The sequence below is a fragment of the Ictidomys tridecemlineatus genome, chromosome 5, assembly GCF_052094955.1.
Source record: "Ictidomys tridecemlineatus isolate mIctTri1 chromosome 5, mIctTri1.hap1, whole genome shotgun sequence".
Classification (NCBI taxonomy): Eukaryota; Metazoa; Chordata; class Mammalia; order Rodentia; family Sciuridae; genus Ictidomys; species Ictidomys tridecemlineatus.
Window position 1 is genome coordinate 199,650,102 of NC_135481.1, and position 16,883 is coordinate 199,666,984.

At 48.2% G+C, this 16,883-nt stretch overlaps 1 protein-coding gene across 3 annotated transcripts; it reads right to left on the reverse strand.

The window, feature by feature from the left end:
• Window positions 1-763: 763 nt before the first annotated feature.
• Ythdf1 (YTH N6-methyladenosine RNA binding protein F1) lies at window positions 764-16,669 on the reverse strand. 3 transcript variants are annotated; one of them, XM_078052143.1, is made up of 5 exons: window positions 16,405-16,669; window positions 15,728-15,752; window positions 14,650-14,729; window positions 5,835-7,355; window positions 764-2,148 (listed from the first exon to the last, which is right to left on the reverse strand). In XM_078052143.1, the coding sequence occupies exons 1-5, from the start codon at window positions 16,429-16,431 to the stop codon at window positions 2,122-2,124; spliced, it is 1,680 nt and encodes a 559-aa protein (XP_077908269.1). In that variant the 5' UTR covers window positions 16,432-16,669; the 3' UTR covers window positions 764-2,121. The 3 variants fall into 3 exon arrangements, with proteins under 3 accessions (XP_077908269.1, XP_077908268.1, XP_005325374.2); XM_078052142.1 differs by having other exon boundaries at window positions 15,728-15,795; window positions 16,404-16,669; XM_005325317.5 differs by lacking the exon at window positions 16,405-16,669 and having other exon boundaries at window positions 15,728-16,185.
• Window positions 16,670-16,883: the final 214 nt, after the last annotated feature.

Sequence of the window (16,883 nt, forward strand, 5' to 3'; positions counted from 1 at the left end):
TTTTTTTTTAAAGAAAGAGTGAGAGAGAGGGGGACAGAGAGAGAGAGAATTTTAACATTTATTTATTTTTTCTTAGTTCTTGGCGGACACAACATCTTTGTTGGTATGTGGTGCTGCTGAGGATCGAACCCGGGCCGCACGAATGCTAGGCGAGCGCGCTACCGCTTGAGCCACATCCCCAGCCCCTAGTTTTCCTAAACTTGTTTTGTGCTTCCTGACCAACTATCAAGTTCTGGCAGAGGAAGCTATGCTGGGAGAGTATGTGATACTCAGGAACTGCATCTCGTGTCAAAAAAGGGCAGATGTACATTTGGGTGTGTCAATTACCTCACAAAGAAAATAAGCTGTGAACAAACATCAGACCTACTAACAAACAAAGAATTACTAGAGCACACTGAGGTCTATGACCTGAAACACACATACAAGGAGGATCAGGGGCAACAGAGGGATGTAGCAAGCAGACAGGGAACCGGAGCCAGGAACTTGTGACTTCTCACACAGTGCTGTGCATCTGCAAATTCTTACAGGGTGCTGGGGGCACTGAAGTTCCACTTGGCTAGAGCTTTACAAGCTCCTCTCACCTTTCAACAAAAAACAGGGACAAGTGAAGTTTCAGCACAGTTTCTTCTCAGGAGACCCTCAGTTCCCACCACCAGGCCCGAAGGAGTCGTAGGCCTTGGGAAACACAGTGCATGGAAAGCAGGCCTCTGCTAGCTCCACAGCTGCCACCCCAGAGGCAGGGGTGAAGGACCAGCACACAGACTTGCTAAACAGGTGTTTATTAAGGCTTGTATTCTCCTAGAGGACAGCGATCCAACGCTGTCCATGACTCCGTACAGGCAGTAACAACTCAGAGCAAGTGACACGTTCTAGATACAAGTCTAAATAATACAGCTTACACTTTAACTCAGAGGGTCTTTTGGAGTAAATAGCTTCAGAAGGTATCTGCTCTCTAAGACAGGAAGGATCCTCTACAGTGGGCGCGTGCAGATTCGGTGTGCGAGGGTGGCGGGCATGAGCACCACTTCCATGCTGGACTCCAACTCCAGGCGGCGAACTCCAACAGGCCCTCACTCCACAAAACATGACAGCAAATTCGTTTTCTAAAAGGGTTTTTTTGTGTGTGGGGTGTTTCAGGGAAATTTTTTTTGTTTGGGGTTTTTTTGTTTTGTTTTTTGCTTTTTTTCACCCATTCAACAGAAAAAAAAAATAGACACAGTGAATTTACAGTCGGCGGCATCACCCATCACACTGTCTGTACCACCAAATCCTACTTTTAAAGCTCAGTATTATTGGTACAAAAACTTAAGATGACATCGGAATTCTCAAGTGAAAAAAAGGGGGAAATTAAAAATGACCTGCCAACAACTAAGAACAACTGAACACTGACCCAGACCTAAAACGCCTTGCTAATCCTCGGCAGCGGATTAGCCAGCGGCAGTGGGGGGAAGTGGCCAGTTCTGCGTGGGCAAGGCATCAGGAAAGATGGCTCTTCCCAGGACACAAACGTGGTCTCCACGTTAGAAAAATCAAGACTTATCTCTCTGTCCAGCAGAAAATACAAGTGGACAGATCAACATTTTAGAAAGATAACACAGATAGCAAAAATGGCAAATCAATCACAAGAGGGTGATCACTAATCTTTGATTTCGTGCTGTGAAGATTTTAACAGCATACTCTATCCAATAAAACCACCCATGTGTTCTTACATTTGCTATAAAACAGTAGAAAGGAGAGAAATAAAGTCTCCTATGGAAACAATAAATGACTGGATACAATAAGAACATAATTTCTGCCAAAATTAAAAAAAAATCTTTGGGATGTATTAGGTTTTTTGTTGTCTTTAAGGATATTTATATTTTGCATTAGGTCAGTCTGACTGATAAGCTGACAAAAAAAATACTTCTTTATTAGTGAGTTCTACAATATTATAATACATAGAAAAAATACAAATGAATGCAGACCCATCTGGCAAAAATGAACTACAAAGAAGGTAAAGATGCCACAACTCAACCCACACAGGACGACACACTGGAGCTGACGCCGAAGACAGCACCAAGCATACAGTTTTAAACTCTGCTTTCAAAGGAACTGCTAACCACATAAGAAACTGGCTTGTCCTTATTGTTTGTTTCGATTCTGCCGTTCCTGTAAAAAGAAAGAGGAGAGGAATTTAACACACTAAGCAACTGAGATGGGCAGGCAAAGCCCCACTTACGTGAGGCCAAGGCTGCCCTGGGTCAGTCACAGACCTGGACCTGTGCTTCTTGCTCAGCAGCCTGGCCACAATCAGCACCTGTGCCCTGAGCTACAGAGGGACCAGGCACAGAGACCAAAGCAGGCACCTCTACAGAGGGAGGCACTGAGCTCCATCCTGCCCCTCATGAGAGGACCCTCTGAAGACTCCCATGGGTCTACACCTTTGTCCGCTCTCCCTCACATCATTGCAATGCTACATGGAAATACAAAACAACGTGAACCTCAAGGAAGGAACATGTAAAGGAGACTTGAGTGTGCCAGTTACCCAGGAGATGTGCTTCTGTATTTTCTCTCATTTAAATCTTCCAGAGACTCAGAAGACATAAAGTCTATCCAACTGACTAAAAAGGGAGCTCCACGTCACTTGGCTAATGAAGAACAGAACAGGAGGTAAGCAGGAGTCCATCAGTTCTGGCCCTTTCCAACAGCTCAAGACTCCTGTAATACCACACAGAACACTGACCAATGTGGGGCAAGACTCTTCCAGCCAGGCTTACCTCTACTTCCATAAAAACAGCAATCTTCCAAAGCATGCCTGACATGGGTTTGAGACCTACATCCAACTCTTTCCCAATTGTGTCTGCATGGCTTCTAATCAGTGGGTCTAGGAGCCATCTCAGTCTTTCCTAACACGCAGAATCTAAACTCAGCTCTTGACATGAAAAGGGCATTCCCCTCATCTGCTGCAGATTGACTAAAGCACAACTTCAGGTTCCCCTCCTATATTCTGTGTGGCTCCTGTTCTGAGACTGAAGTGAACCTGGGTAAAGGAGAAGGGTGGACAGCCACTCTGAGAGTTAACTTCTCCTCCCTACCCTCAAGTGCACAACTAGAGAAAGGAAAGACTTGGGGGCTGGGATTGTGGCTCAGCGGTAGAGTGCTCGCCTAGCACAGGTGGGACCCAGGTTCGATCCTCAGCACCACATAAAAATAAAGACATTGTGTTGTGTCCATCTACACCTAAAAAATAAATATTAAAAAAAAAAGAAAAGAAATACTCAGTCTTCTGCATTCCTTTAAGTTCTCTTTAAGCAAGTTTTAATGCTACCAGCAAAACATCCAGGAAGCAGACTTTGTGGTACACCATATGCTCTTAAAAAAAGCAGCATTACTCATCAAACCTCTCAAAGAGCTGACAGAGGAAGCACATCTCAGCCTTAGAGGAGCGTACTAACATGCATGTATGCATACTTATCTTAAGCTCCCTCCTTTAACCCTCCCTACTGAGAGGATCTGGTGTATGTGCAGATGACAGGTAGGGGGGCCTGCAAAAGCATCTGCAACAGTGCAACACATGCTTGTGGAGCACACAGTCTTCACTGTTTTAAGCACCCTAAAGGAGGACTGTTTGTAGATTTAAGGACTTGGTCTCATACAGCTGCCATGAAATTGAGTGCTTTCCTAAGTCAGTAAACTTCCAAGTTGGACAGGGGAGCTTTGTAAAAATGTTAACTGTATTGTACTTTCTAAACATTAGGTACCTTTTAAGTTACAACTGGAAATCAGTGAGGTTTGTCATGATAAACAAAAGGTGGGTAAGTTCTCAGACACCTTGATATCACCTGGCCAGCAGAAGACACTACCCCAGAGGGAGGAAGGGCTCCTGACTCAGACTCAACCCCAGAACACCTAGGGTTCTCACACCTGGCAAGCAAAGCTGGGCATCCATCAGTGGAGGTCTACCACAGAGCATTACATTTCTCTATACAGACAGTGAGCTTGGAAGGTACTGAAATTCTACCAGAACCAGTACCAAATCAGAGTCACTTTCAATAATAAACTAATGTTAATGGGGAATCACATGAGTATACAGCTTTTTGTTCTAGCTGACATGGTCTGTGGGAGAGGCACTAGTTCCTTCCTATGGTGCTCATAAAGCAACTCAGTTGGACTGGCCAATGGAGCACCCAAGGGGTGGGGGATCAAAACAGACCCTAACCACAGGCAGATGCCCACAGGCCTTGCCGGTCGTTCAAAAGGCTCAACCTGAGGCTGGACACAAAAATGCAGTGTCACAAGTTGTTATAATGAAAGTTATAGAACACTAGCATTTTAAAAACACCAACCAGTTGAGGGGTGGAATTTTAACCTTAAGCTCATCACCAAACTTTGGGACCCAATGCACTTTAGGAAAACCCAAGTATTCAGTATTTAAGAAAAACCAAGCACACACACACACACAGAGAGAGAGAGAGAGAGAGAGAGAGAGAGAGAGAGAGAGAGAGAGGGAGAGGGAGAGGGAGAGGGAGAGGGAGAGGGAGAGAGAGATACACATAAAACAGCCAGCTGCCAATTTAAAGCCAGATCTGTTCTAACCCTGCAAATTCAGCAGTTCAGCACAACTGTCATTGTATCAGCAATGTTCTGCTGGATGACAGCGGTGCCACAGGACTAACCTGACCTGTGATGCTGCAGCCACCTTCATCTGTGCAGGTGCATTTTATGATGCCCACAGAACTTCAAAACTGCTTAAATAATACTTTCCTCAGACTCTGACCCACTGTCAGGTGATGGCTTGGCTGTAATTGATACCCCAAAAGCTAAAATACAGAATTAACTGGAAACAAATGACCCCCTCTTCAGGCATTCCACTCTTTACTATGAGGGTAACCTAATGGTGCCAGCACAATGGCACTGCCAGGACCCTCTGCACGCTGCTCTGCTCCAGACACTCAGACATTTGCATTCGTTTGAGCAACTCCTCCTCCAACACAGGACAGAAATGATGAGAAAGCCAGCTGACCAACTGAAACTCCACCAAAGTGAGACAGCCTCAGGATGAGCACTCTCATGAAGAGAGCTCTGCAAATCATATCAGGTCCTTTCTTCTGGGGCCAGCATCTGGGAGTATGGGCACCTGGGCCCTCCCCAAGAGAAGCCACACTAGCTCCAGGGAGCTATAAGGTTCACATGCCAGGAGCTTCACTGTGGGCCCAGCAGGCAATCAGGAGCACCTCAGATATCTGGATCTGAACACGTCTATTTAACACTGTGACTTCAAGCTTGCCCCTCCCCACTACCCTCTTAACTATTTCGATGGAGTGGGCCAAAGCTCTTAAAACTGCAGGATACTGAGTTTCTAAAAGAAAAATAAATGATCAGACTGGACCAGACCTTTCAACTGCTGAGGGGAAGAGCCCTCAGGCAGGTGGGAAACCAAAGTGCCAGCCAGTGCCTACAGCAGCCTTGCTGACTTCTCCAGTACCACGTGAACACTGCCTTCCAAGTGTTCTCCACTGAGATCACCATTCAGAAAGAAAACAGGACTTCCCTCAGGTTCCCTGTTACCTTATGTGTACAAAATGTTCCCTGCTACCATGCTTCTTAAAAACTGAAGCCATCAAAAGTTATTTGGTGACATCCACTCAACCATAATCACTGGATTCTCCCAGTAGCCACTGCAGGGAAAGTTCGTCGATGCTGCCGGCCCCCTCTGGATGCCTGGCCTGCCCAAGGCCAGCCAGGCAGTCTGTCACAGATCCCATCTGCTTCCTGCCTGGCTGCTGCTCAAGCCACCTTCCACATGCATAGAAATGAGACAAAGGGGTGCAGCAGGTGCCTGAGACACCACTCACCTTGCGCACCACCTCCTCCTCCTCCTGCCGCTTCTCATAGTGAGAAAAGTCATCAAAGATGGAGGTGGTGTGCTTGTAGGAAGCAATAATTCTCAGCACTTGTTTGGCTTTTTCTAGGGGCACCTCCTGTGTGTCTCGGGAGTTTGTGACCGGTTTGTTGTCGTTGTTCTCTAGTCTGATGTGCCGGAGCTGGTTATTGGGCACGTCCTTGACAAAAATCCACTTCACATCAAACTTGCCCTTCCACTTGTCCTGAGACCAGACCCCAGCACTGGTGCCATAGTCCACAGGAGACTTCATCTCCGCCACCCCGCAGAAATGCCCACTCCCGTTGACACTGAAGAGCAGGTAGACAGGCCCCTGGCTGCTCACAGCACGGAAGGCGCTGTCCAGGCGCTTGTTGCCATGTTCCGTGCTGCACCAGATGGAGTACTTGATGGAGCGATGGATGTCGTCCTCAGAATAGCTCTTTATGATGAACACCCGCCCGCTTTTAAGGTTCCAATCAAATTCTTTAGGGTTGTAGCTGTGGGCGGCTTTCAGTTTCTCAAGGACGGGGTGGGAGTCTACACCAGGGGCAGAATTAGACTGGGAATTTCCAGGAGAGTTACTATCACTGCTAGCCCCTCCACTCTGCCCAAAGGCAGCATTTCTGTTTCGAGGGGCGACCCAGCGGGTTTGGGGTGGCTGCTGAGGACTTTGATACTGTGGAGGGGCCAATGGGGGAGGCTGAGCTGGGAGAGGCTGGGCCACCTGCAGGGGCTGTGGGGCAGACTGGGGGGCTGGTGCCTGCTGGGGGGCTGGGGCCTTCGGCACAGGCCCCTTGTTATCCCAGGTGCCGATGTCCATGTTATGTTTTATAGGTGGAGGAGGCAGGGCACCCCCGACTACAGGCCCACTCTTTGTTTTCATTTTAGGCTGTGGTTTTGCAGGCTTACTAGCAATAGCAGCCCAAGAGGTTGGTTTTGAGACTGGCATATTTACATTTGTCCCACCATTGCCAGAAAGGACACCTGTCAGTGCCACACTGCTAACAACAGAGCCCACCGTCTTGACCGCAGAGGTGGTAACATCCCCGATCTTTAGGCCAACCATGCCCTGCTCCAGGCTGTTCATCCCAGGTGCCTTATTAAGGGTATCACTGTGAAAACCTGTCTGCCCATCAACAACCGTGCCACCCAGGGAGCTTGGAGGGTAGGTATAGCTGCTTCCATATGCAGAGCTCTGGGTCTGCTGCCCCTGAGAACCACTTGCCCCCCACGCTGAGAATGCAGGGTTTTCAGGGAAGAAGCTAAACCTATGCTGATACATGCTGTTCCCCAGGCCTCCCGGCTGCCCAAAAACAGCATCGTGCATGAAATGATGGTCTCCGTTACTGAGCTGCCCATAAGTGGTGAGGTATGGAATTGGAGGGTCCCCTGCGGTGGACCACGGCGCCTCATTGAGGGAGTAAGGAAATCCGATGGATGGTGGATAGTAGCTGGACAGGTAGGGATCGCTCATCGAGGGGTAACTGTTACTCTGTGAAAACAAACAGGGTGACTAGTTAGACTGCTACTACATGAGGACTGAACCTGCTGACCACTTCTCACACAGGCTGCACACAATCCAGCCTGACACTGCACAAGTGACTCATTCTTAATGGAGCAATAAAGACCATCAACTCGAGGACAAAGTCAGGATCCAGAGAAATTAGTAACAAATATCACCCAGGTCACCATCTCAAACACCAAGCCTCACTCACAGTGATCTAAGCTCAAGTTCAATGACTGAGCTGAGCTCACTAGAGCTAGCTGGACAGCTCTCTCCTCCTACCATCAAGCCTGACCTATTTAGAGGAACCCAGAGTGGGGAATTAACCCATTCTGCATGATGATGCTGGCAATATCAACAGACAGCAGCTTTGACAGGGCACTGAGATATTTATGGAGGTTCCAGTTCACTGAGCAGTTAACGCGCCCCAGGTGTCCCTCCTCTAGGCCTTCATACCTACTTCCCACAGTTGACCTCAGCACTCCTCACCACCCTCAAGGGCTGCTTCAGAGCAGTACTGGAAGACACTTCGCTGTGGAGCAAAGCACCTGTGTAGAGACGCTGAAGGGGAGGTGCCCAGTGTTGAGGCCAGAAAGCACCACTTATTATCAGCATTTCAGAATCATCTCTTACAATGAAATAACAATTGTTTCCCTATAATGAAAATCTTTGAGATTCTACAAATGAGATACTATCGATGTTGTGTAAGACAAAAAAAACTCAAGCTTATCCTCCCTTGAGAGGATTTCAATGGTTCTGGCCCCTGTACTGCAACCTCCCCTCCTATATCCCTACCCAGCCAGTCCTCAGAACAGCCTATACAGCCAGGCCAGGCAGGTGGAAAGCCTAAATGGGGACCTGCTTCACGAGGGATGCCTGCATGGACACAGGACAAACGGGGCAGTTCTTCCAAAGGGAAGCCAGTGCTCCTCTCCACCCTGAGCAGCTATGATCACCTCCACAGGCAGAAGGGCAGAGGGAGGAGAAGCCCCAGGGGCCGTGGAACTGACCCACAGGACACAGACCAAGAGAGTCACGCAGTGAGGCCAGGCACACCCAGGATATTCAACTGAGATGAGAAATGTGTAATGATTTGAGGTGACATACATGCAATAGGACACTCCTGAAAGTCCACTTGAGGTACCACAATCACAAATGCAGGAAAAGCCCCTCCAACAACCCATCCTGCCCACTATAGAGCAGGCAGCCCTTGGTGCTCCCTGCCAGTACTGTCCAACTCACCTTGGTAACATGGTTCAAGCACCTCACCATTGAGCCCCCAAATCCTAGAATTCCTGCTCCTTTAGGATTTGAAAACAAAGGTCCTAGCTACTGTTCCCCTGCAAAAACCATCACACCCCAGGAGAAGGAAAGGCATGAGTTCAAGAAGAACCACAAACACACAGAAAAGGCAGGAGTGAGGCAATGAGGCAAGCAAGGAGGGCCTTGCCTCTCCTCTCTCCCGAGCTGTTAGCTGTGGGGTAGGGAATAAGCAAAAACAAAGCTGCAGCTCTCCTAAAGACTGTGAAACTCTTCAGAAGAGAGCCCTTTTTTCTGCTCCTTTTTTAAGAGGTGCTGGGGATCGAATCCAGGGGCAACCACTGAGCCACATCCCCAGCCTTTCCATTTTTTAACTTGAAACAGGATCTCAGTTGCCCAGACTAGCCTCAAACTTGTAATCTTGCTTTAGCCTCCCAAGTTGTTAGGATTGATTACAGGTGTGCACCACCATGCCAAGTTCAACAGCTCTTTCTTAAACATTTAATTCATACAACAAAAGAAAAAGATTTCTAATTTCTAGGTAAGAGGGTATAGTTTCCTAGAGCTCCCTAACAGTGCTATAAGGCCCACTGGTGGCTGTCAAAACCCTGAACCATGCCCTCCCTACACCTCTAGATAAGCTCTGCCAGCAGGCCATCTTCCAACCCTTCCCACTAGCACAGGGACCTGAGGTGCTATGGGTTCAATTTCAATTTTTATCTCAAGCCTACTGACAGCCCATTTTCTATGACCTCTGCCATGCCTCCTTCCAATCTCTGAAAATGAAGCAGCTAGTTATTCTGCAAAGCTATCTAAAACAGGCCAAGTACAGAAAAACACCTGAAGGTGATGCTCTTGCACTCTACGTGCTGAACACTGCAGTCCATGCCGCAAACCTCCCCTGGGAAAAGAGTGGTTCTCAGTCACTGTCTGAGGGGCACAGGCTGACTATTCTGGTCTCAACCTCAGACACTGGCTTCAAATATGCCCTCGAGCTGTGCCTGGGCGATTGATAAAGCACCCAGAGCCTATCTTGAGTCCTCTGCCTCCCTCTGTCCTGTACACAGCCAGGCACAGATTAGCATTCATGTTGGCAAGTGCTGCAGGTAAGACTGGTTGTGACCCAGACCCTCCCCAGCTTGATGGCACCACAGGGGAGTCTAAGCTAGGAATATGCAAGTTTCTTCAGCAGAGACACAGCTGAATAAGCTGATGCTATGAAAGCAAACTCAATGCTTGCTCCTCACACACGGAACACCTCTGAGCAAGCACATGTGGGCCTCCAGCGCCCTCCTCAGGATACAGTGGGTGCTGCCACATCCAAGACTTCTAACCATAGCCCTGGGTATGACAGGACTGCACAGACAGACTAGCACATCTTCAGTCAAATCAGAGCCACTGACAGAAAAACTTAGCTCTTCACTCTTAAGGGTCCTCCCTCCAGATGAACTAAGAAGTGATAAACACCTCAAAGAAACAAATTTTAAATAACCAGTGACCATTATCCCTAGATCATTAGAAACACTAAGTAAACAGAGAAACCATAAACCTACTCTAGAACAAAGAACAATTTTCCAGCTTCCTCAGGTTTAATTAAAAAAGACAAAACGAGCCAGGCATGGTGGCACATGCCTGTAATCCCAGTGGCTTGGGAGGCTGAAACACTAAGCAACTCAGTGAGACCCTGGGCTGGGGATGTGGCTCAGTGGCCCAGCGCCCTAGAATTCAATTCCCAATATCCCCGCCCCCAAAAAAGACAAAACAGAATGTAAAAATGCCCAAGGCCACTTAACCTGGAGCTGAAACACTTGTTTCCACTATTCATTTTCCGGAGAAGGAAATTCTAAGACAGTTGAAACACTTTAATTTCACAAACATAAAGTGACTCAGCATCATAGGAACTCAAAGAGAAGCAGAAAGGTCCCTCCTAAGCCCAAAATGAACAGAACACCTGTCTGCTCAAGATGAAGCACGTACTTAATCAAATCACATTAATTATGTGTGGGCAATGCTGAAAACCCACCCAGTGACAGGATCCTGGAACTGCTGACCAGAGCCAACAGGGCCAGCCAGGGTAGCCTCACTGCTTCAGCAGTCTTAGATGAGTCTTGAGGATAGAGAAGATGTTACAGAAAAAAACTCAAGCCCTGAGCACTCTACTCTGTCATTCTTCCTGTCTGTCCTGAAGGCAGGTGCTTCTGAGGCTCAATTTCAGCCCTTCAGATGGTTGATCAACCTGCAGAGACAGCAGTTTCCAATACAGAATTTCTCCATCTGTTTCAGCAACTCACCAATAAGCAGCACATGAAGATTTCCCCTCTTTTCAGATGAACTGCTGGAAAGCAGTCAGATGGCAAATCCCTATCTACCTAGTGAGCACCACCACTAGACCTTCTAAGAAAGCCCATATTGTTCAGTTGCAGCCACAGAAACCTATGGGTGATTAAGCATGTGTCCGCTGACCCTTCAGGTCATCCTGGTCCCACCAGAATCACCTGGACTTAGCATTAAGACAAAAGCCAAATTTCTGCCAGCCTTATGCACTGAACAGAAGCCATAGACACCACGAAAGGTCCAGCACCAGATGAAAAAACTAACCAAACCTTGGGTGATGGGGTGAGTGACTCTCAAGATAACAACTCCATGCCAAAAGCTTCTCCAAGGTCAAGTAAAGAGGTACAAACTTCAACATAACCACACAGGACAACATCTGAGCAACAGCATACTCAGGGACTCTTAAGTGACACCGTATGAAACACTCCAGGTCTTCCTGAACTCATGAAATCACCCCACCAGCCTTCAAGCAAGTGATTCACAACAACATTCAGCCCTTTTAAAAAAAAGACTTGATTAGGGCTAGGGTTGAGGCTCAGAGTTAAGAACATTTGCCTATCACATATGAAGCACTGGGTTCAATCCTCAGCACCACATAAGATAACTAAAACAGAAGTGTAAAAAAAATAACATTATATATATCAACTTGATTAAAAGCATAGTCTTCCTAAAGAAGTTCAGAAAAGACAAACCACCAATTATCAGTCCTAGGACTCAAACAGGAAAATTTATAAAACTTTTTTATAAAATGAGTGTTCCATGAAGAAACAAAACCTCTCAACGTCCTTACTTTCTGTTCCTGTCAGGTGTGACCAGGCAAATGATTGTGTTGACAACCAAGCACTTTAAATGCAGGTGCAGGTGCCACCTCCCCTGTGCCCAGGTGCCCTTGCTCATTTGTCAGTGCCAGTCAGAGGTCAAAGCACACACGCTTCAGTGGCTGGTACAGGCCTGGAGGACACAGTGTCTCCCGAACCGGGACATCACTCAGGCAGTGTCTTACACTCTGAAGGGACCTGCTCTGGGTCCTCTCAGTCCTTATCTTTCAAAAACAAACAAAACAGCAAACTAGAAAGCCTGAGCACATCTGTTTCAACAGAGGACAGCCTGAAGCCCCTCACTGAGCCCTTTTGCTCCCCTCATTTCCAAAAAGGTTATGGACACACATCTTCTGTTATAGACCAGGGTAGAACCACAGGGCAACACAGCGAAGGCCTCTCTAAGGCAACAGCCCCACTGCAGACCATAGAGCCGCACTGACCTATCCAAACACATGCTCTTTGAACTTCCCAAATCACTCCAGCATGAGATTCACAAAATGAAGCAGCACAGTGCATCACACAAACCATACGATGGATGCAAAGCAAAGGTGAAGGTAGACCCACGACCTTCAATGTTGTCATGGCTCTGCCAACAGGCCTGTGCAAGCTACGCCACAGCCACGAGCTCTCACACATTAGGAACTCCTTGACAAAGCTGCCACACCCACAATGCTTGCCCAAGTCCGTGAGCACTGAGCATACCAACAAGGATTCTGAGCTCATTTCTTCAGCCACAAAAGACCTCTCTTCTGGCTAGATGGTCACCACAGCACAGTTCTCATGTGAGAAAGCAAGAGAGAACTTTTCTATCTCAGCAACCTGCATCAGAAGAATTCAGCAAGTCTAGCGGCAGTAACAATCCCAAATGACTCATGGCCGAAACAATAAAATAAGGAGAATCCAAGGCAAGGAAACAAAAGTCGTGGTCCCACATGAAGAAGCAAGCAACACAAAGATAAAAGCATAGACATCTTCGGAATACCTGCAGACACTCACAGAGAGCCCTGGCTCTACATCACAATCCTCCACCTGGGCAGACTGTGGTCTGACTGGTCCTCAACTACTTTACTTCTGAATAACAATGAGGATTAAAGAGCTCTCCCATGCTGTGTGCTTCCTGCCTTGTATTAGAAGCTGTGTATTTCTAGAAAATTTGCTATCGATCCACCAGAAGCTTAGATGTACTCAAGTATGTGCTGATTGATCATCCTGCTAAAAAGTACACATCTTAACATATAGAATGCAGGAACCATTTTAAAGCTGTCCACTGGTAACCTCAACCTTATCAAAAGTCTTTATCCATGGCTGCTCAGAGAGCAAAACAGCCACTGACAGTGGAAAATAATCTACTCCATAGTTAAGAGAAATCCTTCTGAGCAATGTAAGAGCTTTAATTTTATAAAAATACATTTCAGGCTGAGCATGGTAATGCACGCCTACAATTCCAGAAACCAGGAGGCTGTGGCAGGAGGATCACCAAGTTTGAGGCCAGCCCTGGCAACTTAGTGAGAACCTACCTCAAAATAAAATAAATAAGGCTGAGGATAAAACTCAATGGTAGAGCACTTGCCTAGCATACACGGGCTCTGGGTTTTATAACCAGTATTGCAAAACACATATGTATATACATATGTATGTGTACACACATACATACACGTGTGTATATACACACGCATATATATATATAAAATATATACACACACACATACATATATACAGACACATACTTTAAAGTATAATGAAACAACCTGTCTCCCCTTGTTTTGGTTAAAATTTAGTACGTATTATTACTGTAAGAATAGTAGAAAGTAAAATATTTTAAAAAATAGGTCTATTTAACTTCTGGTCATAACTTTTGCCCAAAAGTCCATAAATGCTAGGTCAATTCTGCAACACCCTGTCCTGCCAGAGGAGGGACAGACTGTCAGGGGCCATCAAGAGACTTGGTGGGTCAAGGTTCCCTCTGTACAATTTCCCAGGCTCATAAACTGCAGACTTGTTAAATGCATTGGGAAAGAAGAAGATGGAGAAAAGCTCTAGTATACTTTAGAAAAGGGCAGATAAGAACAACATTGGCAGGCTAGTTTCACCTCACCACAGGGAAGAGGCAAAGCTTGGTTTCATTCTGAAACAGGCACTGTACCTTTTCAAAGTGGCAGATATTAAAGCTAATCCTAAATTTCAACTTGTTCAGTGGTTTTTAACCAGGACAATTCTGTCCCCAGGAGACATTTGCAACTGTCACTACTCAAGTGGGAGTGCTCATGGAACCTAATGGGTAAAAGCCAGGGAGGCTGGGGAACATCATACAATGCACAGAACAGTCTTCAAAGCAATGGTCTGGCCCAAAATTCCAGTGCCATGCCCAAGAAATCCTGAAATACCTAAGGAAACAAGGCAAATGTGACTTGCTATTTCAAACAAAAGGAAATTAAAGCACAGGGAAGGCAAGCCACCTGAGAGCTAAGGTTCAAGCCCAGGGCAGGAGTCCAGCTCCACCATCCAATGCTTAGCTACTCTCCTAAGCCACAATTCAATCCTACAAAACTGAAGACAACATGCCAAAAAGCTTCAGCAAGCTATGCATGACCGCACTCCACAAAAGGCACTACACCTCACACAAGGATTCTACCAGCACCCAAGCCCAGTAGAGTGCTACTTCCTCCAGGGGAAACTACCTGTGTCATACTTGTGCCCCAGGTGGAATAAGAGAAAGACTTCAAAGGAAATCTTCAAGATTAATACTAATATTAACCACTTCTAATAGTTTCTAATTTAGGATAATAAAGTAAAAAATATGACAAAAATGTGTTACAACTAATTATAATTAACTTAAAAGTAAGTATATGCTAACAAAATGAACTCACCGGATTGGACTGTCCAGAAAGGTAGGGCTCAAAGTCATTGTCATGAACTGTATCCTTCTGATGCAAAGAACCATTTTGTACTAGAACAAGAAGTTGCAAACCATTATCAAGTTTTAAGATTACTTTTAAGCATGGAAATCAAAGTAACGTCTATTTTCATCAATTTCTATGAGAAATTGATTTTATTTAAAATGAGCACAATCAATATAAATCTGTTTTCACATCTAAATAAAATGGTGATGCAGACTTTCATCAATTTAGGCTACATTTTTGATAATGATATAATTTGGTAGATGTGACAAAATGTAGGTGCAAACAAAATACAAGGAGTTCACAACCAGATTTTGTTGAAACTGACAAAGTCTAAGAAGATCTAAGTGGCGCCAACAGAGAATGTAGCCTCCATGGATGTTCAGCTGGGAAGGGGCTGTAACAGAAGCTCACCATTATCTGGCTCTCCCCTTACTTTCCACTGTTACAATGCTCAGCCAGAAAAAGAAAGGTGAATAAAGCACTGGGCCTTTTCCAATCTTAAAACACGATGAACCCTATTTGGTTGCACCGGAGTAACACGCTGGTTAAAGCAGTCTTGCAAGTAAGCGTCAAGAGTCGCCTACAGGCTCTCACAGGAGTGCACTCTGGGGTTTATTCCAAGCAAGAACACAGGAGATGAGAGTAGACTTAAGAAACAAGGGAGCAGATGGTCTACAGGCGATAGTCTTAGCTGCCTCTCTGGGAGAGCCAGCTAAGGGCAGCAGAGGATGGTTACTCAGCCCCTGGCCCCTGTGCTTGCCCTTTGAACAGTGCCTTATCTCCTTCCCTTTCCCCCATCAAATCAACAATCTTCCAGTGAGAGGGAAGGGCTGCACTATTCTGAGCACCCATTTATTTACTTCTCCTTGAAAAGCCTGTCTTTGACCAGTCAAATCTCCAGGAAACGGAAAGTTTCATCTCCCATTAGCTGCCAGGAGGAAAGCAAGTTTCCGGTTCCAGACGTGGCTTGTGGACCTCCTCTTGCCCAGGCAGGGCAGCCCGTCCTCCTCCAATGCCCGCAAGGCCATCCTGGAACTCTCCTCACCTTTATTATCTTGTCCTTTTGTTCTCTGCATCGCCGCAGGCCGGGAGGTGCGAACAGACACAGCCCAGCCCGGAAAAGGAAAGACAAAGTTACTCTCCAGCGAACTCTCCCGAGCAGGGGCCAGGCGGATGACCCGGCCCGGTCTCCTGCGGCCCCGCTCCCCGAACCCCAGAACCCGGGTCCCCATGTCGGACCTTTGGCCCTGGCCTCGCAAACTGAGTCAGGCCCCTAGGTCCTCGGCTCCGGCCCCTCATTCCCAACTCTGCCCTCCAGGTCCTCGGCTCCCATCCTGCATCCCAGACCCTGGCCTGTCCAGGTCCTCAGCCCCAGTCAGGCATCCTCGACGTCGATCAGGCCTCCAGGCCCTCGGTCCCGGCCACGCATTCCCGACCACGGTTAGACCTCCAGGACTCGGCCCACCCTCGCAACCTGGGACCCTGCATCCAGGTCCTCGGCCCCACCCCCGCATCCCCGACCCCGGCATCCAGGTCCTCGGCCTGGCCCCGCGTCCCCTGTGGCGGCCTGGCCTCCAGGCCCCCAGCCCCGAGACCCTGCCTGGCCTCCAGGTCCCCGCCTAGCCCCCGCGACCCCAGCCCTCTGTCCCGGCCCGCGGCTCGCGACCCCAGCCCCGAGACCCAGGCCGGCCGCCGGGTCCCGCCCCGCGCCCGCCCCGCTACCTGGGGGTCCACGCTGGTGGCCGACATGCTTCATGAACAGCGCGGCGCGGGGCGGGCGCCGAGGGCTTGGGCCTCCCGCGAGGCCGGGCCTGTCGGCCCGCGCACGCGGCCCCGAGCCCCGCCGCCAACTCCGCGGGTGCGGCCGAGCGCGGCGGTGGCACTGGGCGCGCGGGCCGGGAGCGGCAGGCGGGCGAAGGGCCGGAGCGGACAAGCTTGAGGGGACGCCGACTCCAATGGCGGCGGCGGCGGGGATGAGGCTGCGCGACGTCAGCGCGTGGGGCAGGCCGGGAATGCCGTCGGGCCGCCGCAGCAGCGCATGCGTGCGACCTTTTCACGAGCCCGATTTCGCGCCTAAGTCCCAGTTTTGCGCTGCGGGGCGGAGCCACTCGGAGAAGGAGGGGTAGAAAGTCACGTGGGGCCCCTGCGGCTGAGCGGGCGGAGCAGGAAGCAAACGGCGGTGGCGGCGGAAGCTGTGGCCC

Bases quoted from the DNA above. Each gene is read 5' to 3' on its own strand.
- Ythdf1 (XM_005325317.5), bottom strand. From the start codon at position 15,914: ATGGGGACCCGGGTTCTGGGGTTCGGGGAGCGGGGCCGCAGGAGACCG. The intron at 7,356-14,649 runs GTGAGTTCATTT...TTGTTTTCACAG, and splicing joins TTTCTGGACAGTCCAATCCG to AGTAACAGTTACCCCTCGAT. The intron at 2,149-5,834 runs GTGAGTGGTGTC...TTCTTTTTACAG, and splicing joins AGGAGGAGGTGGTGCGCAAG to GAACGGCAGAATCGAAACAA.